Below are 27,899 nucleotides of genomic sequence, written 5' to 3'. Positions count from 1 at the left end.
TCTCCGAACCTCCAGGTGGTGTGGCCTGGTTGGCACTAACGGGTGGTGTGCTCTCTTGTTAAGTACAAAGGTTGGGACTTGCCAACGCAAAGTTCCCATATCAGATATCAGGTTACAAAATAGTACACGCACAAATGAAGACACGTTAGACACAGATACCTAGCTCTACGCTTCTACTAAATCGCTCGCCCAAATGTTAAGAAAATTCTTGTGAAAAGGACCTTTCGGTATGAAATTGATCTCAATCGGTGTATTTTTGAACGCTGATTCCGAATCACCCCCCATGACGTAGGGTAAAAATGCTTCCCTGGAGAGTTATGGGCAAAAAACCGTTTTGGTCACGTGACAGGCTAGTAAAACATGAATTCGATTGTTTAGGGCTCGGGTTAGGGTAAGGGTTGTGGTAAGGGTTATGGATAGCTTCGGGGTTATGGTTAGGGTTAGGGTTGGGATTAGGGTTTATTTAAAACCGTTTTGTACGGCTGCAAAACCATAAAAACCAAAGTCACGTGAAATTTTTGGGCGAGCGAATTAGTAAGAGCCCTAGCTCTAAGCACCTATTAAATCACCAGGAAATTCTCTTTTAGCTTTCAGGCCCCATCGAAGTCACCCACCACAGAGCTAGGGATTCCAATTCGCTCATTCTGACTTCAAGGACAAACTGATAAAGACTACTCATTATCAGTGATAATGAGTAGTCTTGGCACTTCTCCCTCCCGTAACCCCAGGAAACCTTACTGGTAGGGGCCTAACTTTGGAAGTAAAATAGATAGAAACGTCGGATTTTCAACAAAATGTTCGCCTTGTAAAAATAACGTTTCCCCCCCCCCCCCCCCCCCCCCCCCCCCCCCCCCCCCCCCCAGGGGGAAACTTAAAAACAACGTAGATTTTTAATTATCGCGAAAAGTCATATTTTAGGCCTTATAAAACTGCGCAGCTATAACTTTGCAGATTGTTGTTCTCTGATTGGCTGAATCGTATCACGTGGTACGCGGTACAATTGCATCTTTGGAATGTTTGAAGCGTGCAAATGCAATGAACTTACGAGCGCGCGCGGAGCTCAACAAGCTTTGAAAAGGCGATCACCCTGTAGTAATATCGCTAGCCAGTAAGGTTTCCTGGGGAGTTGGACCCGTCGGTCAATATATGGAACAGATATTTTACGAGTATCACCCGTTAAAATTTATATTGTTTTTATTTTACAACGCTCCTCTTCCGGGTATAGGTAGATAGCACGGCCGTAGAGCACTCTTGAAACTGAATTTCTCAATACAGACATCATATATATATACAATTCAAAAATCATAAAATTAAACATTATAAATTATTGTTTGTTGTCAGAGCAACACACTACTGAGCCGCGCATCAATAATGCTTTTCACAACGATGAACCACAACTTGACGGATGTTACTCGTCTAAATTTCTTCGAAGTAGCGCGCGCTGCTTTCTTCTCGAAATGGCCTGACGGCACGAGCTACGAAGTAGCGCGCGCCGGGCCAGATCATTAACAATGGTCAAACCACAACTTGTAGGTCACATAGCCATGTGTATACGCGTACTGCGTGACGCGCTTGTTTCACAAGCCACAAGCGCGGTCGCGCGCTACTGCAAGCGAGAGGGCTCTGGTTAGAGCAAAACTTGTAGGTTTCCTACAATGTACAAAAATTTACGAGTATCACCCGTTTCACCACAACCAACCTTAAATCTTTTCAAAAGTCGTGCGCTATATTTTGATTTTTACCAAAACCAAATCCAATTTGATTGGTATGAAATATGTTAATTATACTTTGCTTGATTTTTTCCCCCTGATCTTGCCGAAGGCAAAAAGATCGTAGGGAATAAGTAATCGGGTTTAGATACATGAGGTGGCTCGACGGTCCTACGATTTCGACAAAAGTCTGCTCCTTCGCAATATAGACCACTCCCCTATAATTAAGTGTATAGGAAGTGTCTGTTATGCTGCGCGCGACGCTGGCCATGTGTTAATTAATTACAGTGAAATTCCTCCTTCGCAACGTTATTTTCCGCAATTTTCTGGATTCAATTATTGTTGATGCGCGGCGCTGCACTGGTCAAATAAATCATTAATTTTTACCATGCACGAATCCCACTCATTTATAAAAAACATAGCATGTAAATATGGTGCACTTTTTTCCAGTCACACTTTTCACTCAAAAGAATTAATGCCATAATGGTACAAGGACATGGTAGGGAAAATTGATCGTGCGTGGTTTAACCGCGGACTTAAATTTAACGGGGAATTGTAAAAAATAACTTTTGAGTTATTTTGACTGTTGACAAAAGCTACCCAAACTATTATGATTTTTAATGAAAAATAAAATAATTTACTTTTTGTGCTAATTTCGAATAAGATCTATTACTTTGCATGAAAGTCATTTTTGTGCACTTTAACTTTATATACTTACCAAAAAATCAAAATTAGCATTTACAAATGTACACAGAATGGTCCAAATCTAATCGCTACCAATAAGACAATAGTGTTTGTGAGCTTGTTATTATGTAATATCTTTCAAAAGTATTTTAAGTAAATTATACAAGTGCATATATTGATATTAAACACATTTCAAAAGATTTGATCTCGATTCATGAATTTAAGTTTGAAGGAAGTTAGTACTTTGATCTTTATTCAGATTTTTACTCGATTCGAATTCAAATTTATATTAATTTATTGACAGAAGTTTACATTTAGGTGTCTGACCTTATTGTTAGAGGGGGGGGGGGGGGGGGGTACCACTGTCCATTTTATCCCTGCACAAAAAAACTGAAAAAAGACAAAGACAAAAGGGACAAAAGGGACAAGAGGGACAAAAGGGACAAAAAAGATAATAGGGACAAAAAAGACAAAAAAGACAAAAAAGACGGGGACAAAAAGGACAAAATGGACAAAAAGACAGAGACAAAATGGACAAAATGGACAAAATGGACAAAATGGACAGGGATAAACGAGACAAATAGACAGGGACAAAATGGACAGTAAAGAAAATAAGGTCAATTATACGTTGAAATGCAAAAAATAAGTTCAGGCACAGTTCCAACAAGCTAATAAGTTGGGTAAATTCAGACAGAACAGTAAAGTCAATCTTGGTTATATATCAGCCTTAGTGTACTCACTATTCAAGACAACTTGGTCTAGTCCGATATGCCTGCTCACTGATTCACATTTGACGTTTGAGCTGAACTTGCATTGCAAACAACACTCAGAAAGCATGCTTTTTCTCCTACTTCATAGGAAAAAGCAAATACCCATTAGCTCGATATTGTCGGCATATATTGTTAATGGAAAAGTAATTGTGTGGGTCTGGGTATCTGCTTCTGGCCGCTATGAGCGTTATGATATTAAAAGATGATGACTTTTTTGATATCACCACATGATTATTGGGATTAATGAAATATTGACTGAACCGTGTACACATTTATTTATGTGATGACGTTGATGAATTCTGCTTATTTCAGTCCCTTCAGTGGTTTCAGTTGATTCTAAGCACAGCAAAACACTGACATGAAAATCTAAATTGTTGATGTCGAGTAGAATATATACATTCTCTACATTTGAGCTTGTCTTATTTTTAGTCTCATTTATCCAAAATTTTTGTCCCTTTTGTCCCATTTGTCCCTAGTATTGTCCATTTTGTCCCCAAAACACTGTCCTTCACAAAAAAATGTAAAAAAAGACAAAGACAAAATGGACAGTGGTACCCCCCCCCCCCCCCCCCCCCCCCCCCCCCCCCCCGTTAGACAATAACCATTGCTGAATTTATTTGTATATATTGTTTGAACAATTTTCAATTAAGCAGCTAATCCTCGTAATATTAAAGGGGGAGCCAACACTTAGCATTTTAAATGCAAAAATTAATTTTGTGTTGACATTGTAGCAAGCTTGCTCTATCATAGAAACACTGACTAGCATGAGCATGTTATTGAAACAATCGAAATTAGTGAGCAAATTATTCGATTCATGATAGAAAATAAAATAGTAATTATGTCTGCGGAACCAGAATTAAATAATGATTCAAGGGATAATATCTGGTAGTAGAGACTAAGTAGTGAAACTACTTCTTCTATCTCGTAGGACAAGTGAAACTACTTCTCCGAAAAAGCCGTACAGGCACTTGGGTCCTCATCCTTGTCACTAGTCTCAATTGGATTCAGTTTACACAAAACATGAACATTTAGACGTACACATTGACCATATATTTATTAGAAAGCAAAAAGTATAAAATAATACGTGCGTGAATGGATAAGAATGGATGCGTGTAGGGGCTGGAGTACGCTTGTTTATTATGTATAGATTAATGAAATGTTGCATTGTAAATATTTAGAATTGACGATATATTATGATCTAATTGTAAATTTTACAAAGCTGGCTTTGGATTTAGGTAAAATTATAATTTATTCTAAAAAATTTATTCTTTTAATTTACTTTGTCGTATAACTATAAACAAGTTATTCCTGTTTTCATGAATGCGCGGCTTTGGCGGCCAGTTATTGAATTATACATAAAATTGAATTTTAAATAGAAATGTGGATATATTAAAATTTAAAACTTTCAAAACAGAGGCTTATAAATATTATTATATTATGATTGTAAAATAAAGGATAAAATTTTAAATTTGTTTCACTACAATTTAGGAGGAAACACTAGTTGTTTCACTTGTCCTACTTAGTCTTTACTACCGGATATTATCCCTTGAATCAATATCTTATCATGAGACTGATAAACAGCGAACCTCTCCAGGATCTCATATTTCTTCAACCAGAATAAACACCAATATTATTTAATTAGGAATGTATAGCCTTTCAGTCATAGTAATATTTTTGTAACAAACATAAATATTCTTAAATATCTGAATTAGGTCTTTATGGCAGCTGCTAAAGTTGATTTGGGAGTCAACCCCATCTTAACAGTTGGATCATGGCTTGGAATCGTCAGCCTGATATTGGTTGGATGCAACGACAGAATACTATACTTATACGTTGCAGTTTCGTTTTTGGGGGTCCTGATGATAAACTCTATTTTGTTCAAGATGTTTAAACTTTCTTCTGTCTCATATGACTTTATCATCTACCACTTTATCACATCTCTGGCAACTGCAGCTGCAACACTGATCTCAACTTTGAGGCTGGCACCTTATCATAGGGTCAGTTTACAGCACAGTCCCCTCCTTGATACTATTAGGTAGTTCTTTTTAAAGCAAGGCACAGCTGACAATTGAAATATACCCCTGTGCCTGGATTTTTTGTTTAAGTAAAATTTAAATTACCTCATAACTTTAGAACTGAATCTGCAGTTAATTTCCATCTCTTATGAAGACAGATAAAAAGCTGGCAGTTAAAGATCAGCTTCACTCTTGAAGCTTCATTTCTAATTTCAATATAAATGCATGCCGAAGCATATTATATACATAATTTCCATTTGGCTTGTTAACTAAATCTCAGTCTGAAAGATTTTGTATTTCTTGACTTTTCATAATTTCAGGTATTCAGGTCAGTCACAAAGTTGCTCCTTCTAGTCCCAAATAAACCGTTTCAAACATGTTCTTACAGAACAGAGATACTAGAAGATGTGCCTTTACGGATCTATACTCCATCAGTTATCAAATCAGACGTTGTAATCGTCTACTATCATGGAGGTGAGCACATTGTTTTTGTACATTAATTGACAACACTCAACTTTACTTTCAATTATATAAACATTCTGAGCACACTAAAGGAATTTATGGATCTCAATATCACAATAATTTCAGGGATGTTTTGTTACTACAGTCAGGCTATGTACCATACACTTATGTATACATTAGCAATAACAAATGGGTGTAAGGTTATTTTGTGTGGTCAGAAGCTTGCCCCCGAGTTCCCTTTCCCTAACGCAGTTATTGAAGCTTACCAGGTGAAATATCCACTAATTCTTAATATTAATGTTAATGCTATGTGAATCAAATATAATTGGTCTTTTGGGATTGACCAATTTTAATTTGCTTTCAAATAAAAACTTCAAGACTTATGAGTTATTAGGTTACATCGTATATTTTGACTATAGTTGATACTGAAAACAATATAAATATTAATTACAAATAATCATCTATTAAACATTATGTGCCTCCGTCTGTATTGTACACCACTTACCCAGTTTTCCAGGTAGTAAACTGGGTCCAGACACAGGACACAACCCTCAGTATTAACAAAAGAAGGGTAATAGTGATGGGGGATGGAAGTGGGGCAGCGCTGGCCTCAGCAGTGGCTATACTTCACCAGAGACACCAGGGAAAGTCACTGTTGGACAGCACTGCTGACCTTCAACCACCTCTAGCTGCTCAGGTAACGTTGGAATGTAAATTATGTAATACATCTTACATTCTACTTTGTTGGATAGTTGGTTTAATAAACTGTCGTACTAGTGTTGTAGAAATTCTGTTATTATTTATTATAATATCTTCATTATTGTTGTATCCAGACTGATTTGTTATTGATTGAGACACTTTACTCCCTAATTGTTCAGATTCTGATTCATCCTGTTCTACAAGGATTCTCGTACGGTGAAAACAGCTCCTTAAACCCCAGTAATAAAGGAACAGTGCAACACAAGTCGCTGTATCTATCTTATTACATTGCAGGAAATCCATCATTCTCGTCAACTCTAGGTTTGAACAGACATAAACTTTGCTTAAAATCATTGTAATAATTGTTAAACTTATTGGGCCAAATAAGGACCAATCTGAAAACTTGATGTTTTACTCCACAATAAAGCAGAAGTAAAGTTCCTCTAACTACCCTAACCTTGACAGTTGACACCAGGAGCTAGTAACTACTCTATTATTAGTACTATAGTAGTAATAATAGTAGTGTATTTTTCTAACTACCCTAACCGTGACACCAGGAGCTAGTAACTACTCTATTATTAGTACTATAGTAGTAATAATAGTAGTGTATTTTTCTAACTACCCTAACCGTGAAACCAGGAGCAGTAGAAGGTGCTACAGATGAGTACCCCAAGTTCTGGGGATCCCTAATAGATGACGCGGTTAAAACACGTGATCCAATATCTGAACTTAAACCCAGTGTGGAGGGAATATGGAACGAGCTAGCGTTCCCACTGATGTGTGCTGATCCGAGCGGGCTGCCCAGCTCCTTGATAGTGGGATATGTCCAGGATCAGAGCTTCGATGATTCCAGGTGACTTGTTTAGCTCATTATCATGTTCTCTTTCTCGTTCATTAAGTTAACGATTTTAATGGAATTTCGACCAAAATAGCCCTGAATTCAGGATTGTGGTTAGATCCCTCTGTGTCCTTTTATTTGGTCTTATCATCACTTAAGATAATAACAAAACATTGGTTGACACTTTTGTAATAAGTTTCATATTCAGGTACTTTGCGGAGTGGCTGCAATACAACAGAGTACCAGTACACTTCATACGTGAACTAAGTGGTTACCATGACAACCTCCTGCTACACTCCATATCTCCCAGTGCTAAAAAAGTACTGCAGCACGTGACAGATTACATTGAACATACTGTGTGCTGAACAAGAAGTAAGAAATAGAGTTGTAGATACTCAAGTTAATGGTTCGTTATCTACTGGGAACATGAGCTGACAGTAACAAGTGAAAGTAACAGTAGCTCCTTAACAAGTTTCAATACTCAGGGGACTAAATAGTAACTACTCTATTATTAGTACTGTATACTGTATAGTAGTAGTAGTAGTAGTAGTAGTAGTAGTAGTAGTAGTAGTAGTAGTAACTGTAGTAGTACTGTAGTAGTAGTGTATTTTTGTGGTGACCTTCCAGTCATCCAGTGGCCTGGTTTCAGAGGTCCTGATTGATCAGTTTGTCTCTTAGTTAGAATTTAGTTAGTTAATATTTAACAGAGTTGAAAATAATTAATTAAATCTCAGACCTAGTACAGATAGACGGATAAATAACGGCACGTTTAGTGTCACAGTTACAGTGTTAACTATATAGTATATAATAATGTAATGTGTTAGTTGAAAGTAATCAGTTTAATCCCTTTTTATTATAACACGGAATGTATAGCATTGGGGGCTACTTAATGGCGGCACCTACACTATTTACTCCAACATCTGCTGTAGAATTACACAAGGTGCGTCACCATGTGTCAGAATAGAAAGGGGCGTTCAGCTATTTAATTGATAATGTTTAGATTCTTGAAGTTTTGTTAGGTTAAGTTTATAATTACAGACGTTTCAGATTTAATTCCGTTGCTATTATAATACAGGGTGGGCCAAAAGTCAGTACCCATACGTTGGCCTTAATAGCTCCGCCTTGTTTTATATTTGAGAGCTGTTGCTTTGCAGATGGCATACTGTACTTACTGGTTCGAGGATTCCGTCGTCAAAATTTGAAAATTCGAATATTTTAGACCACGCCCATTCAATATTAAAACACCTATATTATTTTCTCTGAACATGCTGAACGCCTAATTTTTTCAGAGACGGTAGATTATCAAATGTTGCATATGATCTGAAAACATGAGGCAAAACGGATTAGAAATGACGAAGTTATCACGCATTTTCTGTATCTCGTTAACAAAATTGACTGGGTGATTATGTGACACCGTGACACGACACCTTAATTGGGCACCCTTAACAATTCTCATAATGTTTAACGGGGTAGTTAACGGGGTCACCTTATCACGTGATTAGTTAAACCAATCACCTGATCACACGTAATGAATAAACTCGTTATGCTTCATATCTCGGTCATCTGAGAAGCTACAGTTCTAATTCTTTCAGGACAAACGTAATTCGAATGGCCAAACACAATTCAATAACATTTAGCTTGATCCGACTATCCAAACTATCAAATAAATGTGAAAATGAACCTCCATTTGAAAAAAATGAACGCGAATATTTTTCGATTTGACAAATTCCTCGAACCAGTGGTGGTAGTAAGTCATACCAGAAAGAATTATTTCAATTGGGCAATCAGTGACTGATCTATTAAGGCCAACGTATGGGTACTGACTTTTGGCCCACCCTGTATGTATTTTGATTGTTATTTATTGTAATTTCAGTCAGTTTTATTAAATGTTTGGCAATAATATTGGTTTCAGAGTGGTAGTTAGTATTCACTTCTATAGGTCCAATTATCTTTTATTTTGATTTTATTAATATAATCAGTTCTTTTGGGTCGCACAAGTTTGCATGGACACAGGACAGGATGTATTCCATTGAACTCTGATAGTATACTACATTTTGTCAAGGTCAACAAGTTACTCTAATATAAGCAATAGGTTGCAATAGAATCTCTACTAAACCAGATAAGAGAAATTATTCATTTGAGATTATTATTGAGAAATTATTCTAAAATTACTCAGATTATGTTTGTACTGATTTTTTTGATATTTCAGATCTTATTGATAATTTAATGCATTTTTAGATACCTAATCAATTTCCTATTTCTGTGTAAAATGTATGTCAATTTCTCGGTACTAACTATATGAATTGAATTCTTAATTTTGACTAAATTGTTGTTATTCATTTGAGTTTATATTGAATTGAAAAGAGTTAAAAATATCAAATTATAACATCTCCTTACATTTTATAATTTATATTGGCATGTCCATTGTTGTACTTATTTTAACTCCATATTCACTTGCGACTAAATAATGCCTACTGATAGCCTAAAAAGAAAACATCATGGATTTCGATGCACTGATGGCTCAAGCTCGTGCAAATGAAGAGCAAGTAAAAAAGGTATATTTTCTCTTTACTCTCAATTACCCCCTCCCTCAGGCACTCCTTGTATTGTTAAAGTTGCTAATTATTGGTTATTTATGGAAAATAATAAAGTTATACCCTGGGGCATTACTCTGCTAATACCATCTGATGATCTGATGTGTTGACTGTGCATTTTAACAGTGATCAATAGCTAGTAAATTTGTAAGATCGTAATTAAAGCAGATATTTTTGAGTTATTAAGTACTTCACTTGAGTTATGCAAGAACAAGCTGTTCTAGCTTTAAATTCCTCAGAAACCAAAGAAACCCTGCAACCTGGAGCCAGCTCGATCTACACAGAAACTCAGAACTGAACTGGTCCGCAAGCAAGAGGAGGAGAAACGAAGAAAGATCGCTGAAGAAGGTGAGATAATCTATAAAGTATTAACTATCGATTAAATATACGAAAGTTTCTTTGGAAATTGTAACTGTTCGTGAAAATTAATACCGGTCATAATGTAAAATATATAGCAGATAATCTCAACCATTCTTATTTAGTTTCGCCATTTTGGGGATCAAATTGTCAGTCGAAGTTTGACAGTCCCTTCAAATGAATTCTAACAGTAACAGATTCTTTGAATTCCTCAGAACGATTCGGAAGACAAGAACGAGAGAAGCTAGCAAGGATGGAACACGAGATGGCTGAACACGAGCGGAAACTGATAGAGGAGCAGGAGAAGATGGACAGACTCGACCAAATATGCAAGGTCAAAATTAAACGCTCGAATTTTTAATATTTTGCAAAACACAAGCCTAAATAGTAAATAAGAACTTCAGTTTCTTTACTAAGCCTATTTACTACTGTTATTTTTTAGCTCAGTATTCATGATATTTTCTGGGATGACTAGTTCAAACACTGCTGAGTATAAGATTTATCTTAAAAGCGGTGTTATTAAATTTCAATTTATTATTATTATTATTACTAGTTACATTAGCTAATAGGGGTATTTTCACATTTCCAATGTTTTGCATTTTCACTCTTTCAATGTTTTGCCTTATTAACAGGAAGCTCAAGAAAGGAAGGCTAAGATGGAAGCAGAACAACAAGCAAAACGAGATGCAGTGCGTCACGAACAGGAGAACAAAAGAGAGGAGGAAAGAGAGAAGAAGCGGTGTGGTAAGGGGAAAGGAGGAGAGAGGTTCGGAGACTTTATAGACGACGATGATGACATTTTCAAACGTCGCCAGCGGGAAGTTGATGAGAAAAAAAGGAGACGCGATGAGCGAAAGAAGGATGACATTTGGAGGAGACGAGAAGAGCACAAACGTGGTATGAAGGATCGGGATAAGGAGAAACTGATGGCGAAAATTAGGGAAGATGCGAAAAAAGTTGCCATGTCCTTGTCTAAGAGCATGGACAATCGAGGTTATTTCTTGCGTTTATATTTTCTTCTCCATAATTTTCTATACTTTATGCTTCATGGTTTACATAACCAGATCCACGAAAAGTTTGCCTTTCAATGTTTCGAGCTTTTAGTGTTATTATATTGGGGTTTTGTGCTTTAGGCGACCAGCTTTTAGCGGTTTTATTATACGTGTTGTTTACAGGGTCTCCAAGTAAAGCTAGTACACCTGAGAAAACTAAGAAACGAACAAGTTCCTCTAGCGCATCTAAACTACTGGACATCGAGGAGTCGGCTTATCACGATAGGAAACGGTAAGCGTTGAGTCTGGAGTTACTTACTTAGTACTTACTTTACTTAGTACTTACTTTTCTTAGTACTTACTTTACTTAGTACTTACTTTTTTTTGTTCTTACTTTACTTAGTACTTACTTTACTTGGTACTTACTTTACTTAGTACTTACTTTACTTAGTACTTACTTTACTTAGTACTTACTTTACTTAGTACTTACTTTACTTAGTACTTACTTTACTTAGTACTTACTTTACTTAGTACTTACTTTACTTAGTACTTACTTTACTTAGTACTTACTTTACTTAGTACTTACTTTACTTAGTACTTACTTTACTTAGTACTTACTTTACTTAGTACTTACTTTACTTAGTACTTACTTTACTTAGTACTTACTTTACTTAGTACTTACTTTACTTAGTACTTACTATATGTTACTTAAGTCAGGTCTACAGTCTATTTGATCCCAAATTTGTCTGAGCTTCTTGTGTAAGTTATGAAGGAAAAATCGACAATTCATATCGGTGAGAAAACATTTTTTCGCTGAAACATAGATAATAAGTGTCTATTTATATTTTAAGCCTCATATTGTCAGGAATTTCCCTAAAAAACTTGAAAGCCGGGAGCAATATGAAATTTATTAAAGTGGTACAAGGTTAGTAGTAAAAAACTGGTCTTTAGTGCAAAGGAAGAAAAGAGAGCTGGACTCAAGAAAGAAATGAGATTAAGACGTGCTTCTCAGATTGAATCCAGGTCCCACAAAGTGCATGTTTGTCTTTAGTTTTCTCTACAAAAACTTAGCCTCTTTTCTTGGTACGTGATACAGTAGTCGTAATTATCTGTCAAAATTACTTCTCCTAGTCACTCCTGTAATCATCCATCTATCAATCTTATTTCTATTATAGAGTTAGAATTCAATTTTTTTTCTTAAAATCCTGATTTGCTTGATTAGATAGAATTCAAAGTATCGCATGATTCCTTAAAACACGGTTTTTGATCGAAATTGGATGACGTGTACAATTCAATAGATATTAAATCGGATACTTTGTTTAATCAAAATATGAGCATTGAGTGCATGAAAAAACCGAATATTGCTCTTCTTTTCAGAAAAATTATTTGTTTACTATTTTCGTTTTAAACTAAATGAACATTTAGTCGACAAAGAAACGTCGACAAAGAATCATGTTTCAACACACTGAGTGGAGACTCTCACTTCGTCAACTACAATTCAAAATAAATGAACATTAACTGTAAAACACAATGATCAACGATTTTATTTTTTATTTTTTGACTCAAAAATAAAGGCACTGAGTTCCTGAAAAGCAACTTATATTTTTTGGGTGAAACAAATGCACAGAAGCGCATTAATTATTCTTCGCTGATCACAGAAGAGAAACTTTGCAGATTCATCTGAGCATTGAAGTAATCTAAACGTCAGCGACCATAACGAATTATCCAAGTCACGTGATCCAAGTCACGTGTCATTAGTCACGTGTCATTAGTCACGTGTCACATCCACGTGTTTCAGGGCTGAGACGAGCAGTTCGAGTGAGGACGAGGAAGCAGCTCCCCAACACAGACGAAGAGAGTCCTCTCACAGCACAACACGTGACACTCCAAACAGCAGCTACAAACAGCAGAGCTATGATAGACGGTCTGTCAGTGCAGAGCGTGACCACGGAGACATGGAGAATGGTGATGAGGATAACGCTGCTGCAGCTTCAACCTCTCGTAATAAACCAAAGGTTTGATCATTTATTTAAACCTTTAATGTTTTGTGTTAAAACTTAACAATTAAATGCAGCATATGCTTGAAAAAGGTAATGAAGGTAATGAAGGTAATTTATTTGTCTCTTTCATCTAACTAATGTAATATTGCAGGTATCTGATATACTGGGAGGTAATGTGAACACAGCCGCCCTGTCCGCAGCGCTCAATCAGTTCATCAAATATCCCTCAGGACCAATCGCAGTTAGTTACTACTTAAATTTGTGATGTGTATCACATTTCTTTATAGCCTTTTCGCCCCTTTTTTTGAAAGAACTCTTTTTTTAAACTCATTTCATATGAGCATGTTTTGTGTGTCAACTTTGATTTGTAAAACATCGCAATTTTGCTATTGTAACGCTTCGACCACTGTTACATGTATCACTTTCAAAACGTGTAGAATCTTGCAAAAGATAACTGATACAATGACTCGCCTAATTTCAAAGCATGCTTTCAGCTGGATCTAAATGTATCTAAATGTTTTGTAAACTGAGGAGAGCAATATTCAAATTTTCGTCAAAAAATCCACTCGAGAATAAAAGGAGGTTCCAACCTCAATTTGCCTTGTTTGGGCACCAAAAAAGGCAAATTGAGGTCGGAACCCCCCATAAAAAACTGGAGGATTAGTAAAAATATATTTGTCTGAAGTATTGCTCTCCTCAGGAGATGAGTGATGCAGAGTATGACAGTCACGAAGAGCAGAATAATCAGTCTCCACAACACGCGGCCCTGGCTCCACTATTTAAACCAACATCCAGCGTTACCTCTGAACTGCAGTACAGCCCTCTAGACTCTGTCTTCTCAGAGAGTTTAACCTCTCAGACTCTAGCCTCACAAACTCCAACCTCACAAACTCTGTCCTCCCAGACCCTTAACACTCCCAGAGCCAGTGACTCCCTTTTCAAGGAGACTCTGGTATCAGAGACCACGTACAGTCCACGGAATATAACTGGGGAGGCGACACCCTGTCTCTCTTACTCCCCGTCTGTAATCCCCGCTAAGTACAGCCCTGAAAACTTCAGTGATATGAAAACAAGTATAGAGTACATTCCATCAAGTGTGAATGAAAGTGCACTAGATAGTATAGCGTACACACCTGGACCCTCCCGCTACATGACAGTAGATTATACCCCTACACGAGAAATGCTTACTTCAGAGACTCAGAGCATGGAATATGTTCCTGCAGTGGGGACTACACTCGACAACAACATGGAATATTCACCTGCACCAATGGCTATATCAGCTAACTTAGATTACTCACCACAACCCGAAACCCCTGTTTCTGAAGACTTCCGTAGTCCTTGTACGTTACAGTCGGAAACTGTTTACAGTCCAAACCCCATACCTACATCCAGTCCCGCTGCACTTCTATCAGATACAGTTTACACATCAGCCTACTTGCAATCAGAGACCTTTATCAGTCCTTCAGCTGCCCTTCCTCCCCAAACTGCTACATGGACTACTGAACCAAGTCCGGACAGTCACCAACCTGAGACTTTGGTCTCTGAAACTGTGACTAGTAGTCCCTCTCAGTTCGTATTTTCTCCTTCTAAAATCACTCCTTCGTTGGATAACTTCTGTTACTCCCCTTTAAAAACTACTGAAATTGATTTGCTTAAAAGCCCAACTTCAAAAGATCCGCTGGGAACCAGAGATCAGCCAGAGCAAACTGAACAGTTAGAAAGTGAAACCAGATATTCTCCTGAGAAAATGGGAGAACCTCAATACTCACCAGAGAAAATGGGAGAACCTCAATACTCACCAGAGAAGCCTAAATACTCACCGAACACCATTGAAACAGAAAATAGAACGTCTTCCGTTAATTTGGAAACAGATAACTCACCCAATAAAAATGAAATAGAAAATAGTCGATCACTTCTGCAAGAGGGTTTAGAAACCGAAACAAAATACTCCCCAGAAACGGTCGAAACAGAAACAAGTTACACTCCCTCAAAACCCTGCCCAAATGAGTCACAATACTCGCCTGGAACGGTGGACAGTAATATCCACTACAGTCCATGTCCCCAGTATGTACCAGAGCCCCTCAATGGAGAAGAGCAGCACATTTGTTACACTCCTGCTCGACCAGTTCAGATGACTCCTAATGAAACTGAGATGAACTGTGAAATGACCCCAGCTCGTGATGAGCCAAACGAGTTACCGTCCAATGAAACAGAATTGTACTGCGAGGCAACACCTAAACAAAACATCATCGAGATGACTCCAAATGAAACCGAAATGAACTGTGAGATGACCCCGGAGACGCCCAATCAAAATGAGGTAAATTATAATGAGTCAGATAGCGAAGAAATAGAAAGCGACCAAGATAGTGAACCTGAGCAGAGGAAATCAAGGAAGCGTTTATTGTCCGTTTCAAGTGAAGAGAAGGCGAACGAGGCTCGTTTTTGGGTACGGCTAATCGCTGGAAAATTTAGATTTGATTCGCTGCTCTGCTGGCTGATTTATTCGCTGCTGCATTTAAGCTTTAGTCATTCCATTAAATTAACTTCATGACAACAAAACCATTACAAGTTGAGTAGTGGTCCAATTTGGTGCTTGCACTATTAATTGGCGTGTATTGAGAGAAGTGAGAGTATTGAGAGATATGAGTGTAAATGCTAAGTGTAAGAGCTATAAGTTAGACACTAGAGTGCGCGCAATGTGTCCGTGGCAATGGTCGTTTCCGTAGCGCGCCATGTCCATTATGCTGCTAGCATGGCGCAGCACGACAGTTACTAAAGGAATTTTGTAGATTTGTTCAGGGGTACTTCAGCCACTTTATAGGTCGTCGTAATACAATTTATATGTGTATGAAGCATGAACTGTTTGTCAGCGTCATAACCGTGTACAGCAAAGACAGTTATTGTCACCACCTAATCAAGTGAAGAGCGTGAAATTTATCAAAGATAACGGTATTAATTCTTAGAATTGTCCTTCATAGCCGATACTATGGCAGTTTCTATTTATATGTAATGTATTCTCCCTGTTATTGCATGTATGGAATTATAAAACTTTAATAGTGAGCTGGAATGCGACTAATTTATTTTTCCAGAAATCTCCGCCGCGGAAAGAAAAAGAACAGGAAAAGTTACAAGAACTGTTCGGTGACACTGACTCTGAGGGTGAGGAAAAGAAGAGTGATTCTGAGGAAGAAACGGAAAAGAAACAGTATGAATCAGAGGAAGATGAAGAAGAAGAAGAAGAAGAAGAAGACTCTCCTGCCAAGAAGGCTCAAGAAAGGAGGAACAAACTGAAAGTATGTAACGTACCCTTACCTAAACTCCGAATTAAATTGAGTTCTCAAACAAGCTCATCTATTGATCATAACTCAGCTGTCACATACAATAATTACACCAATTATGCAGGAACTTTCCCGCAAGAAGAATAAACACTACTCTTCGGACTCGCTGTCGGATTATGACCACAAAGAATATGATGAAACTGTGGAAGAAACCAAACAGCCCGACAAACCTAAAACTTTTGAAGAGATAATGGCTATGGCTAAACTAAAAGGCGAGGAAAATAAAAAAGAGCTAGAACTGAAAAAGCAGGTTTGACATTGACAACATTGTTTTACTGGAGAGATAGTTCCAAAAATACCTCCTCCATAAAGGTGTACGTTATCAGATGTCGGATATTCTAAATCATTTCTTAATCTAGAGCCGTCTAGTTTCTCAGAATTTACACAATTCTTTTTTTCAGAGAGAACAAAACGTGCAGTTACAGAAAAAAGAAAAAGAGGCAAAACGAAAGATGCTCCGAGAGGAAATGGAGCGGAAGAGAAAAGAAGCGGAGCTAGAGCAGGAAAAGGGTGAGTTTCATTCATCATAACATACAATATACAATATACATCCTCCTGTCCTGTATACAAGGAGATTACAGATTGGATAGAAAGGGAAATTGAGGTCAGTCCATAAATCTGATAATTTTACCTTGCGGTTACTAAAGCTACCAGTTACCTGATCTAAATTTACTTTGCAGAGAAACGAAGACAAGAACAGAGACGAAGAGAAGGTAAGCTCCACTATTGTCGTTGATTTATATGAAAATAATGTACATGTACAGTATACATATTGCAGTTACAGGAGACTGAATCGTACATACCTTTACCGTGGTGTCCGCAGTTGCTGCTGCTGCAGTCAAGAAAATATTCTTAAATGTTTCAAAGGTTATCTTTGATTCATTTTGGTCTTTAGAGTTGTCAAAACATTCCCGGTCCAAACTATTAGGAAAGTGTTTCTCAAGTTAATCATAGTGTGTTATCCGCTTTATAACTTCAACTTCTTTTTAAGAAATAAGGAACCAAGAACAAAAGAAAGAGGAGCGTGCTAAGAACAGGATACCAAAGAATACAGCCGAGATTGATAAACCACGTGCTGAAAAACATTCAAACAAGCAAACAGACGCTCACAGGCGACCGAACGCAAAACTATCGGAAAGCAAACAAAGCTTCAAGATACCTAAATCAAATGGATCGGCTGAGCATCCAAACAAAAGGAAAAAGATGAGTGCTCCAAAACCTGACCCTACAGGTTAGTTTGTTTGAATATGTGACAAATGTATTTAATATCATATTGAGGCTCATGCCACCCCATCGTGGGTTTACTGCTAGTGTTTCAAATAATTTACTACTCACGGTTTATATCAACCTGAACATCTCCTTACCCCTTTGTTACCAGGGTCAGGATCCTTTGAAGAGTTGATGATGTTAGCACAAAACAACTCAAAACAGGGCACCTTTGGGTCCTCTATTAGAAAACCAGAGGACGTACTTCGGGAACAAAAGAAAAAGGAAGCACAACGAGAAAGAGAAAAACAGCAGTTTTTGGTTGGTAAAAGTGTTATTGACACTAATTCACTTTACTGATTCAATTTTGCTTTTCCGCCGATTCTTCCGCCATTTTTCTGTATGATCAGGTCAAGCTGCAGTGGGAACAACAATTAAATGCGAACTTTAAATTTCAGAATTTCAAGGTAACAGTACCGCCTCCACCACCAAAACAGAAACAACCACCTCCTCGACCGTCCTCTAAACCTCTTGACAGAAGTCTTAAACCAGTAAATCGAGAAGACAGGAGCAGTAAGGAGCGGGGAAAGGAGCATAGAAAGGAGCAAAAAGGCAGTGACACAGAGCGGGAACATAGGAGATTGAAAGAGGCTAAACGGCGACCAGAAAAACCTAAGAAGGTAAATGCATACATTTGGGCTAAACGTTAGATTTATAGTTTGAACTTATGGGCATTGTGGAGATTTGGCTATTGTTCTTAATTTGTGTAGTATAAAATAGTTCAACCATGAATGAAACAAAAAATGGCCTTGAAATATGCTATTCTGATTGAAGAATAAGAACATGGGTCGGGCATAATCTTATTCCTCATAATCACGGTGATAATGCACGGTGAAGTCGCTGTATTTAAATATGATACTCAAAATGGAAAAAACACGAAATTTAAGACCGAACTGAAAATAAGCAGCAAAATAGCCTTTGTTGTTTAAAATCTGAGCCCCGTTGTTTCTCTTCTGTACACTCTGACGAGAAGGTAGATCCGTGTCAAACGATAACCAATGTTGAATTTTCCTCGGATTATACTGTTCAGTAAAGGAAGCGGGTTCTCTAACAAGTGTAGCTCATTTCTACTCTCCCCATCTCGCTCAACTATTCACCCTCCACTTTATCGAGAAAGTTTGTTGTGTGTTTATTGTGTGTTGTCTATCTTTGTGAGCTATGGAATGTAATTAGACCCTGTTTAAATGAGGTAGCTTTAGTCACGCTTCCATTGTGGAACACTGGAACACTGGAATACTGGAACACTGGAAAAGTGGAAAATTGGAATACTGGAAAAGTGGAACACTGTTTGCACACTGGACCCGCAGTTGTTACAGTGTCGACGTTATGTTCCACTTGTTGTATAATGTATATGATACAGTTAGGAGTCGTTTACATGTTACGATATTGCACTGCTCCAGCTCAAGTTTAATAAGATAGCGAATTAAGTTTCACAGTTTGTAAATAGTAAATAGTCAGAACAATGAACGTTTCGTTTATTTTGCGTTTTTCTGTCTGTTTTTATCCTAATTCATTATTTCAACTTGAGTTCACAACTTGCAGTTATTTGAGTTTATCGTAATTAATATAGCGGATGTATACTATACTGTATAGTAGTATGGGACCAGCTGCAAAACCTGCTAAGAACAACACATCGCTAATGTATGTGTCTGATGCCGTTCAATATTGTTGCCTCATGAGTTTAACGTTATTGAACACCATTGGACAATAATCATAGCGTCACACAGTACATTGTAGAGTTGTAGTTTACCAGCATTGTCGTACAATTGAAGTTGTTTGTATACAAGTGCCACTATTGTGATATGGTTTTAAGTTCTGTGTTTTTAAGTTATAGCTCTGGACACTAGTAAGGAGGTTTAGCTTAGTTTGTTTTGACACATGACAGTGATTTTGAGTTTTGATCGGCCAATGCTAGAAAGTTATTTGTAAGGTTTTTTTTTTCTAGTTTTGACATAATATGTGATAGAGCTGCTGGAGACAAACAAGTAGGGACAACCGTATCAAAATCTGACCTTGTGTTTTTAAAAACACTGTATGCAAGATGTTTCCACTAAAATTTCGTCGCCGCAAACCATTATTATAGCCACACTTAAACAGGAAACTCATATTATATGACTCTGAGCATTATAAATAAACGACAAAAATTTATTTGATTGATTGGAAGCCCCTCGTAAGGGAGTGTCTATAATGGACTAATTTATTATTAATTACATACACCATACTCAGTTTAAAAATAAAAACCTCGATGAGCACTCTTGGAAAACTTAACTTCTAGAAAAAATATATCAACAAGAATTGCGCCCGTTAGGCCACATATAGGCACTAGGCAGACGCTAGATTTCCATTAACTGCCTTTTAAAGTTCAAGATATCCGATTATGCTACAATGAACAATCTACAATCTACATCACAGCTTATTCCGAGTCTTACTCAATCACAATGCGAATGCTTAACAAAATTTGTTCGAAAATATGCATCGCGATTAATTCACAGTCCGTCCACTGATTACCTGCGTTATTCTCACCAGCTGACTTGATACGTTTTAATAAATTGACCTATCTGGATGACTCGTCACAAACCGTGAGTTGACTTGGCCAATTGAATTTAAATTACGTTATGTGAGTAGACACTGAAACTTGCAGGTTGATCGAAATGCACACAATAACATATTATTACAATTTTACACTATACAGATCTGAGATCGGTACATATTTAGAGGCGTACCAATGACAATGTTTTGTGTCCGTTTTTGTCCGTGCGATACCCTATTTTCTGAAGACGGACAAAAAAACATGAGCCCCCCCCCCCCCCCCCCCCCTTATCATATGTGCACAGTTGTGTGTTGATTTTAACAGTTTTCGGTGATGGCTTCTCCAAACATATATTTTCAGCAATTCTCGAAATCTAGTTCAATGTTCAGTACTTTGTCACAAAAATTAAGACTCAGCTTTAATAGACAAATCTTAAATGGTTTGAAGTCGCAAATAATAATCAAATCCCTACGAATCAATGGAAATAGCCGCAACGCCTTTCAGTTTCACTGCTACATTTAAGTTGTACTGTAATTTAATTCAGCAGCATTCTTTAAGATTCAACGTTATTATTTTCGTAAATATGTTGGACTTGGATTTGGTTGCGACTAGTTGATAAAACATCAAAATTTCTTTTATATTTGGCTCCGTAATTTCAAATTGCAAGTGTTTTCGAGATTTTTTCGCTTACTGTAACAATAATGAAATACTAAATTCATTGTTATTATGATCAAATTAAGTTATATTCCACGAACCTAGCTTGAACGTAAGGCGCGGCATTACCAACATCCGTATTTTACGCAATGTGCGAATTTATGAAGGAGCACATGTTTTCCTTTGTGACACCTGACGGCTGACACGTGACACCATACGAAAAACCTACCTACCTACTATTAGGAGTCCCATGGACTCAATGAATTGATGATACAAAACCTATCGATATACGTTGTTGTAAATATTAATGTTAAAAACCTACTTACTATACCCATCCTCAATTCCTACCACTTTTAACCATCTTATGCTTTTTAAAAAATAAAAAGTTGATGGGAAAAAATGAACTCAAGTGTAGTCAAATGTGATAAATGATAACACATGTAATCGATGGTACATTAACATTAAATCTTTCGTAATTAAAATACAAATTTTAAACTTATGAATATGTTCTGATAAGATGCCCACTTCTAGACCTTTCCTATTCACGCACTATAGTTAAAAGTTCGTCAGATATTGAAAATTGATATTTAAAGCTCTTTTGACCCTCTTCAAAAATCAAATGGTTTTATCATGTATCTAATGCTGATGTACTTAAGCGGGCTAACATCGCCCCTGTTGATACTTTCGTACGAGCAGCTAGACTCCGATGGTTTGGCCATGTGGTGAGGATGTCAGAAGAAAGAATACCAAACTATCTTCTGCACTGGATCCCAAAGCATGGTAAAAGGTCAAGAGGTAGACCTCTTGGAAAAACTGGTTGTCATGTGTCCGGGAGGATGCAGCAATCTTCACAGGTGTCGATAACATCACGATAGCAGATGCAGAACAACAAGCTACAGACAGGGTTCACTGAAGAGGTCTAATACACCGGAGAAAGGAATTACTGTGTGGTGTAGGCCACTCCAACGACTAGGAGGAGACCTTTTCATGTACAGTAAGTACAAGTAAGTTTTGACCCTCTTCTTACCCATGATTAAAATACTCAAGAATATTAGAGTAATAATTATACCATTGATCAATATTATATAGAATGAGGCTGGGCGGACGTATTTATTCTCCCTCCTAAAGATTTCGTGACCACGAAGCTCAAGCCCATTCAGAAGGTCACAACTAAGCAACGCAGGAGCATCTTTGACGAATTCACGAGTAAAGATTACTCTAGGAGGTGAATATTTTAATCGTCGGTAGAAAGGAACTGACTCTCCCAACTCAGATTTGCAATCTAACCTCACCTCAAGAAGAGGATGCCCTTTAACAGTCCATACTAGTTGTGTACTTTCACCCTGCGTAAAGCTGTATGTCGAGTGTGGTGCTGTAAAATTCAAATATTGCAGACTTACACGCTTTTCAACTGCGTTTCCAAAGTTCCTAAAGTTTTTGCTGAAAACCTTGCAGGTGTAATCGCCAGCGTTCTCTGTGTTTACATCAGATATCACCAACTTTGACTCGATGCGGAATTCTGCTCCGTCAGAAGAAAACTCATCATCACCAGGAATAATGCTATTCTCCTTGTCTCTCCACTCAGAACCAAGATAAGGTGCTCCAGAGGCTGAGCAAGACAGAGTGTAGGTACTTCCAAGCTCTGCTCTTACAACTTGGACATCCATTTTATCAAGGAGCTTAGGTTGTGGATCTGAACAGACGGATATCTTGGTGTATGATAGATGACAGACCTGTTCGCAAGTATTTACTATTCTTCTGCTCTGGTGCCATCGATCCTTCTCTTTTCAAACTTCTGCCAGTTCTCTGGAGATGCATATTTGATCAAACGCTTTACTGGTTTAGAAAATCCACCTAGATTCATTTCATAGCCAGCAATCTTTTCACAGTCGATATTTGATAGTTGAAGGTTTACTAGATTGCCTTTGGAGATCTTTGACTTACCGTTTTTATCTACTTGACAAATGGACTCTACATCACGGATATTTTCTGGATACGTGTATACTCTGTTACTGTCAGTATCATACAGAGTCCCCTTAACATACATACACTGTTGACTTTTGTGGACCTGGGTTTCAATCTCTAAGATTGGAGCATCATTAGAGTCGTCCTCTCCAACAAACTTCAAGAGATCTTTGTGAGTCCGCACACTTGATGCAGGGGCATGATCTAAATTCAAAACACCTTCAATCGTAATAATTCCATTTAGCAGTTTACCAGGGTATAGCTTGATGTCAAAGTTGTTGAGTCCAGCAGTATCGTTCAAAAGAATCCAACAATTTGAGCAACTACCCGGGGTGATGACTGATAGAATCCATAGCACTGTTAATGCTAACATTAGCCGGCTAACAAGATTTTATGTAGTCAGTTAATGTTAATTTTAACAAATATCAAATCTACATTTAAGATAACAAGAATCTCTAAAGCAAGTTTCAAAAATATCTCAAAATTGTGAAAAGCAAGAAATGTCTTAATTACAAAATACAAATGCATACAATCAAAAATAAAAAATGTAATGAACTGACGAAAATTTGAGATATCCAAATTCAGATCTATTTTTAGTAAAAATACAGTATAAAAACGATCTCTAAGATACATACATCATCATGAAGCAATAATATAAGTGAGAAGATAACAAACAATTGAAGAAAGAACTGTTCGATAAATTTAATACTTTAAACTTTAAATATCTTTAGTGACTTTACTTATCCAGACTCCAGAGTGTATCAAATTTCGTATTTTAAGATAACATATTACGTAATCCCTGAGTGGGGGTTCTAGATGATTACGTAATATGTGAACGATCCGTAATGTTAAAATTTTGTCTCTTTGAAAACCTTAAATTTAAATTTTTATGGAAAAAACTGCAGGCTTATTTTGAAGAAAAATTCGGGGAGAGGAAATGCCCGCTTTGAATCAGGGTTTACACTTTGCGGTAAATCGGTGCGCAGTAAATCGGGTTTTATTGTAATCGTATATAAACATTATACCGTGAACCTTATACATACCGTTCACCCCAAATTCATTGAAAATCACTCTTTTTAGAGAGTGGCGCGCAATATCTCAGGAACGCAATGTCAGATTTTTATACGGTTTTCCCCAACTTGTTCGACGGTCGTCTCCAGCAGCTCTATCACATATTATGTTAAAACTAGAAAAATTCTTTTAAAGTTCTCTGGCTGTAATGCACGACACTTGTCAGAGAAAATCTGGTTAATCTTAATGTTTATTCGTTATTAACAAGTCAATTAAAATATCTGAACGTTACCTACATGTTTAAGGTTATAGTTCAGACTGTTATGGAACTGAAATCAAAAGAAAGCGAGAAAACCCGCCTCACAGCAACAGCAAACACTCCTGCTACCTCCACCTCCACCGAGTTTGTGACTGTTGGAGAGGCCATAGAACGTGTTGGTTGTGGTTTTGGGACGATTCTGTACGCTTTGGGGCCCTATGGAGTCATGATAACGGTCGGTGCTGAAATATCAGTAATGACAATAGTCAGTCTGATGGTGCGCTGTGAGTGGGAAATGTCAACATTTTCAATGTCTGTCCTGCAAGTAACTGGCATGGTCTTCTCTTCAATCTTTAGCATTTGTTTCTCAAATCTTGGAGACACTCTCGGAAGAAGGCCAGTACTGATAGTCACAACTCTAGTTGCCATGTTAGCAGGGGTTCTGTCAGGTATGTGCACGCAATTGTGGCAACTCCTTATCTGCAGGGCTGTGATCGGAGCGAGCTCTGGTATCGGGTTCGGCCCTGCCATTGCATACTCCGCTGAAATTCCAACTACTAAATACAGAGCTCTCGGACTGGCTTCCAATGGTCTGGGTTGGGGGATTGGAACTGCTTTTAGTAGCATACTGGCGTACGTAACGATAGAGCCACTTGGGTGGCGAGGGTTTCTTATAGCCCTAGCTTTGTTCTGTTCTCCTTTCTTGATCATACTCATCTTGATCCGAGAATCTCCAAGACACGATGTTCAAGTTGGGAAAGTAAGTGGGGCTCTGAAAACTATAGAGATTTTGTCCAAATTAAATTGTACCGGAGAACAAACTGAGAATCTGAGGATAACTGAGGATCCCCATGCTGAACAAGAGATCAGTACGTTTTGTCAGAGCTATCAAGTAATACAAGAAACAGGCTATGCTTCTGATTTCTGGATCCTGGTATGTGTGAATTTTACCGGTCAGTTTGCTTACATGTGCATACTTTATGCGGCCCCTCGCTTCATGAATGAGGGATATTGTTCTTCAAGTACCTATACAGAGGAGGAGTCTTGCACATTTGATAACGCCGTCCTGTTTGATCTCGGCGTTCTTGGTCTAGCTGAACCCTTCAGTATTCTTCTAGCTCTACTCTTCGTTAACTGGATTGGGAGAATAAAACTCACTATTTTCACCTCTGTATTTCCCACATTGTTGTTATCCCTACTTTACATTTGTGTGGGCACAGACTTTATCTTGACCGTTTTGTTAATCACCAGGGGAGCTTTAGCCGTTATGAGCTGGTTAATATTTGTAATTGCTGGCGAATCTTTTCCTACATCAGTCAGGTCTTTCACTAATTGTATTCTAGGCGGGTGCTACAGCATCTCAAGTATTACTGCTTCCTTTGCCATACATTATGCGTACGAGGAGAATCCTGTATTTGTTATAGTTGTAATGCAAGGTGTGTTGATCATTACATCTGTGTTTGCTTTTTTTATAAAGAGGGAGACAACAGGGACTCCGCTTGAGCAATAGGAACTGTAAATAAACATTCAACAAGAGTTGAGGTTACACTCATTGAGATTAGTATCTAAAGCAGGAATACATTTTAGAGGTAGTCTTTTTTAACAAAAAATATGCTTGTTCAGGCATTTTTTAAAGTGTTTTGACCTAATTTGAATTTTGAAATAACTTTGATGTAACTGCAAATTTTGGTTTTCTTTCTACAAATGCCGTCGTCTATTTCAAAGTTAAAGTCACTAGTGGCAAGCTTATTATGGGCAGATTTAGACTATCAGATCAATCAATTGATTATGAATGAATTTGAACGATTGGAACAAAATGTACCTGTCTTGTTAACTTAAAAGTATAATATCTGAATTATAATAGTTAAAGAGACAGGAGGTAAGTACTGTTTTCTAATAATCAATAATAGATTAATGAGAGAGGAGATATTAGATAAGGGCGCATTCTTAACATTTCCTCTTCAGAAGATGCACGCTAACCCGTACATGGACGACGACCTGGATGATTTTGTTGTGAGTGATGGTGAGGACATAGATGTGTCGAAGGCTGTCAGGTTCGTTAAATATTCACATTTTAACACTGTATAATTAAAGGAAATATTAAAGTTCAAGAAGTAGGTATTAACATTAATTAATGGTTTATGCATTGGGGATTATTCACCAGGAATATATTTGGGTATGACAAGAGGAAGTATAGAGACGAGGAGGATGATTGTCGTAACATGGAGACAGACTACAGGACTATTGCTCAGGAGGAGGCTAGAAGGTATGTTAGCCTATTAGTTAGCCTATTAGTTAGCCTATTAGTTAGCCTATTAGTTAGCCTATTAGTTAGTCTATTAGTTAGCCTATTAGTTAGTCTATTAGTTAGCCTATTAGTTAGCCTATTAGTTAGTCTATTAGTTAGCCTATTAGTTAGCCTATTAGTTAGCCTATTAGTTAGCCTATTAGTTTTCTATTAGTTAGCCTATTAGTGGATTAGTTGCATAATCACTATTACTGGTTACTTCTACATCCATAATCTATACGATTGACTGGAGTTACAAGGCAACTGTTTTTGTATTTAATGAACAGCAATGAGTATTTAATATTGATACTTTAGTATGATGCCATTAAACGTGAATGAATTTTATTATAGCGTGTAATTTTCAGTGCACGTTTAGCAAAGAAGGAAGATGCCGACGAGCTGAAAAAGATTCTCGCCGAAGAGGAGAGGGAGAAAAAACGAAAGATGAAAAGATAAAACGAAATGATTTTTATCATCGCAGAAAGAGAAACTGTTATCAGAGTTAGGAAGGAGCCCGTGACGCCTCCCTAGAATTAGCATCATGTTAAATCTGAACACTCACTACTAATCTGTATGTCTGTATGGGTGTATAACGTTGGAAATTCTCATCTGGACTCTGGATAGTGAAATGTTTTTACCCTCAGATATTGTGAAGTTATGCAGTGAAGTTTTTACTTGTGAATTCTGCTTCATTCACAACTCACGAATACATAATGAAAAATCAATTCAATTACGTAAGTGGATTTATTACCATTCTTATCACTGATTTACCTTTGGTTCCACCTACATGGTGTGGGGAGCGTCAAGTTTTTGTCGTAGTATAGTTAATGTTCTATTTTTGTATATATATCACAGTTTGTGTTCAACATTTGAGATTAAGTTATTAATTTGATAGTTTTGTATTAGAATGTCATTAAGACTCTGTGGTCTGTATGTAGGAGTTAATGTGATGGTAAATAACATGAATTTCACAACATGTACTTATTACTCTATTGAGTATCATACCTTGCTGTTATTAATCAGGAAAATGTACCAGACATTAGTCGTTGAGCCACTTACCTTGCGCGACATTTGTTACCAGCACAATAATTATTGTGAAACCTTTTTAAAATTTTGTCGTACGAATTTTATCTTTTCTGCCACATAAGTTTTCACATTGGTAGAAATTGATGATATTTCATTTTTTTAGGCACGCATTAAAATTGTTGAAATGTCCAATTTTTTCACTGAGGGAAAATTTTTTCTATTAAAGATTTGGCCACCCAAAGTTTTGTTTAAATACTTTCATGTCATGTCAGTAATTTTATTTCGGGGTTTTTAAAAATAACGAAAAATTGTAACAATTATCGGCAAAAATTACAAATTTATGAAGAAAAAAAACATAGACAACTCTTATAGCAACATTTATCTTTGTCCCATAAAGTAATATTCTGTAAGCTGTAGCCCAGCCAGTACTGCAAGAACTGTGT

The 27,899-nt window shown here is 37.2% G+C and overlaps 2 protein-coding genes across 7 annotated transcripts; both read left to right on the top strand.

The window, feature by feature from the left end:
• The first annotated feature begins 4,976 nt into the window (after positions 1-4,976).
• LOC134817228 (esterase-like) lies at positions 4,977-8,243 on the top strand. The gene is made up of 7 exons (XM_063826363.1): positions 4,977-5,160; positions 5,499-5,652; positions 5,767-5,909; positions 6,158-6,337; positions 6,519-6,660; positions 6,979-7,192; positions 7,386-8,243. Exons 1-7 carry the CDS (start codon positions 5,023-5,025, stop codon positions 7,540-7,542), a joined length of 1,128 nt encoding a protein of 375 aa, XP_063682433.1. The 5' UTR covers positions 4,977-5,022; the 3' UTR covers positions 7,543-8,243.
• Positions 8,244-9,593: 1,350 nt separating this feature from the next.
• LOC134816643 (trichohyalin-like) lies at positions 9,594-27,799 on the top strand. 6 transcript variants are annotated; one of them, XM_063825582.1, is made up of 19 exons: positions 9,594-9,732; positions 10,011-10,119; positions 10,344-10,462; positions 10,761-11,121; positions 11,304-11,412; positions 12,072-12,143; positions 12,919-13,135; positions 13,272-13,361; positions 13,821-15,437; positions 16,210-16,413; positions 16,523-16,708; positions 16,860-16,968; positions 17,139-17,171; positions 17,450-17,689; positions 17,837-17,985; positions 18,123-18,344; positions 26,109-26,197; positions 26,308-26,409; positions 26,796-27,799. In XM_063825582.1, the coding sequence occupies exons 1-19, from the start codon at positions 9,676-9,678 to the stop codon at positions 26,884-26,886; spliced, it is 4,176 nt and encodes a 1,391-aa protein (XP_063681652.1). In that variant the 5' UTR covers positions 9,594-9,675; the 3' UTR covers positions 26,887-27,799. The 6 variants fall into 6 exon arrangements, with proteins under 6 accessions (XP_063681652.1, XP_063681650.1, XP_063681653.1 ...); XM_063825580.1 differs by having other exon boundaries at positions 13,821-15,566; XM_063825583.1 differs by lacking the exon at positions 12,072-12,143.
• Positions 27,800-27,899: the final 100 nt, after the last annotated feature.

This window comes from Bolinopsis microptera, chromosome 6 (assembly GCF_026151205.1).
Source record: "Bolinopsis microptera isolate Bmic1 chromosome 6, MBARI_Bmic_1.0, whole genome shotgun sequence".
NCBI lineage: Eukaryota > Metazoa > Ctenophora > Tentaculata > Lobata > Bolinopsidae > Bolinopsis > Bolinopsis microptera.
This window is presented reverse-complemented; position numbering and strand designations above follow the sequence as displayed.

Coding starts and splice junctions, on each gene's coding strand:
- LOC134817228 (XM_063826363.1), top strand. CDS start 5,023: ATGATAAACTCTATTTTGTTCAAGATGTTTAAACTTTCTTCTGTCTCA. Junction 5,653..5,766: donor AATCGTCTACTATCATGGAG/GTGAGCACATTG, acceptor CAATAATTTCAG/GGATGTTTTGTTACTACAGT. Junction 6,338..6,518: donor AACCACCTCTAGCTGCTCAG/GTAACGTTGGAA, acceptor CTAATTGTTCAG/ATTCTGATTCATCCTGTTCT.
- LOC134816643 (XM_063825580.1), top strand. CDS start 9,676: ATGGATTTCGATGCACTGATGGCTCAAGCTCGTGCAAATGAAGAGCAA. Junction 12,144..12,918: donor GCTTCTCAGATTGAATCCAG/GTCCCACAAAGT, acceptor CACGTGTTTCAG/GGCTGAGACGAGCAGTTCGA. Junction 16,969..17,138: donor GGAGCTAGAGCAGGAAAAGG/GTGAGTTTCATT, acceptor TTTACTTTGCAG/AGAAACGAAGACAAGAACAG.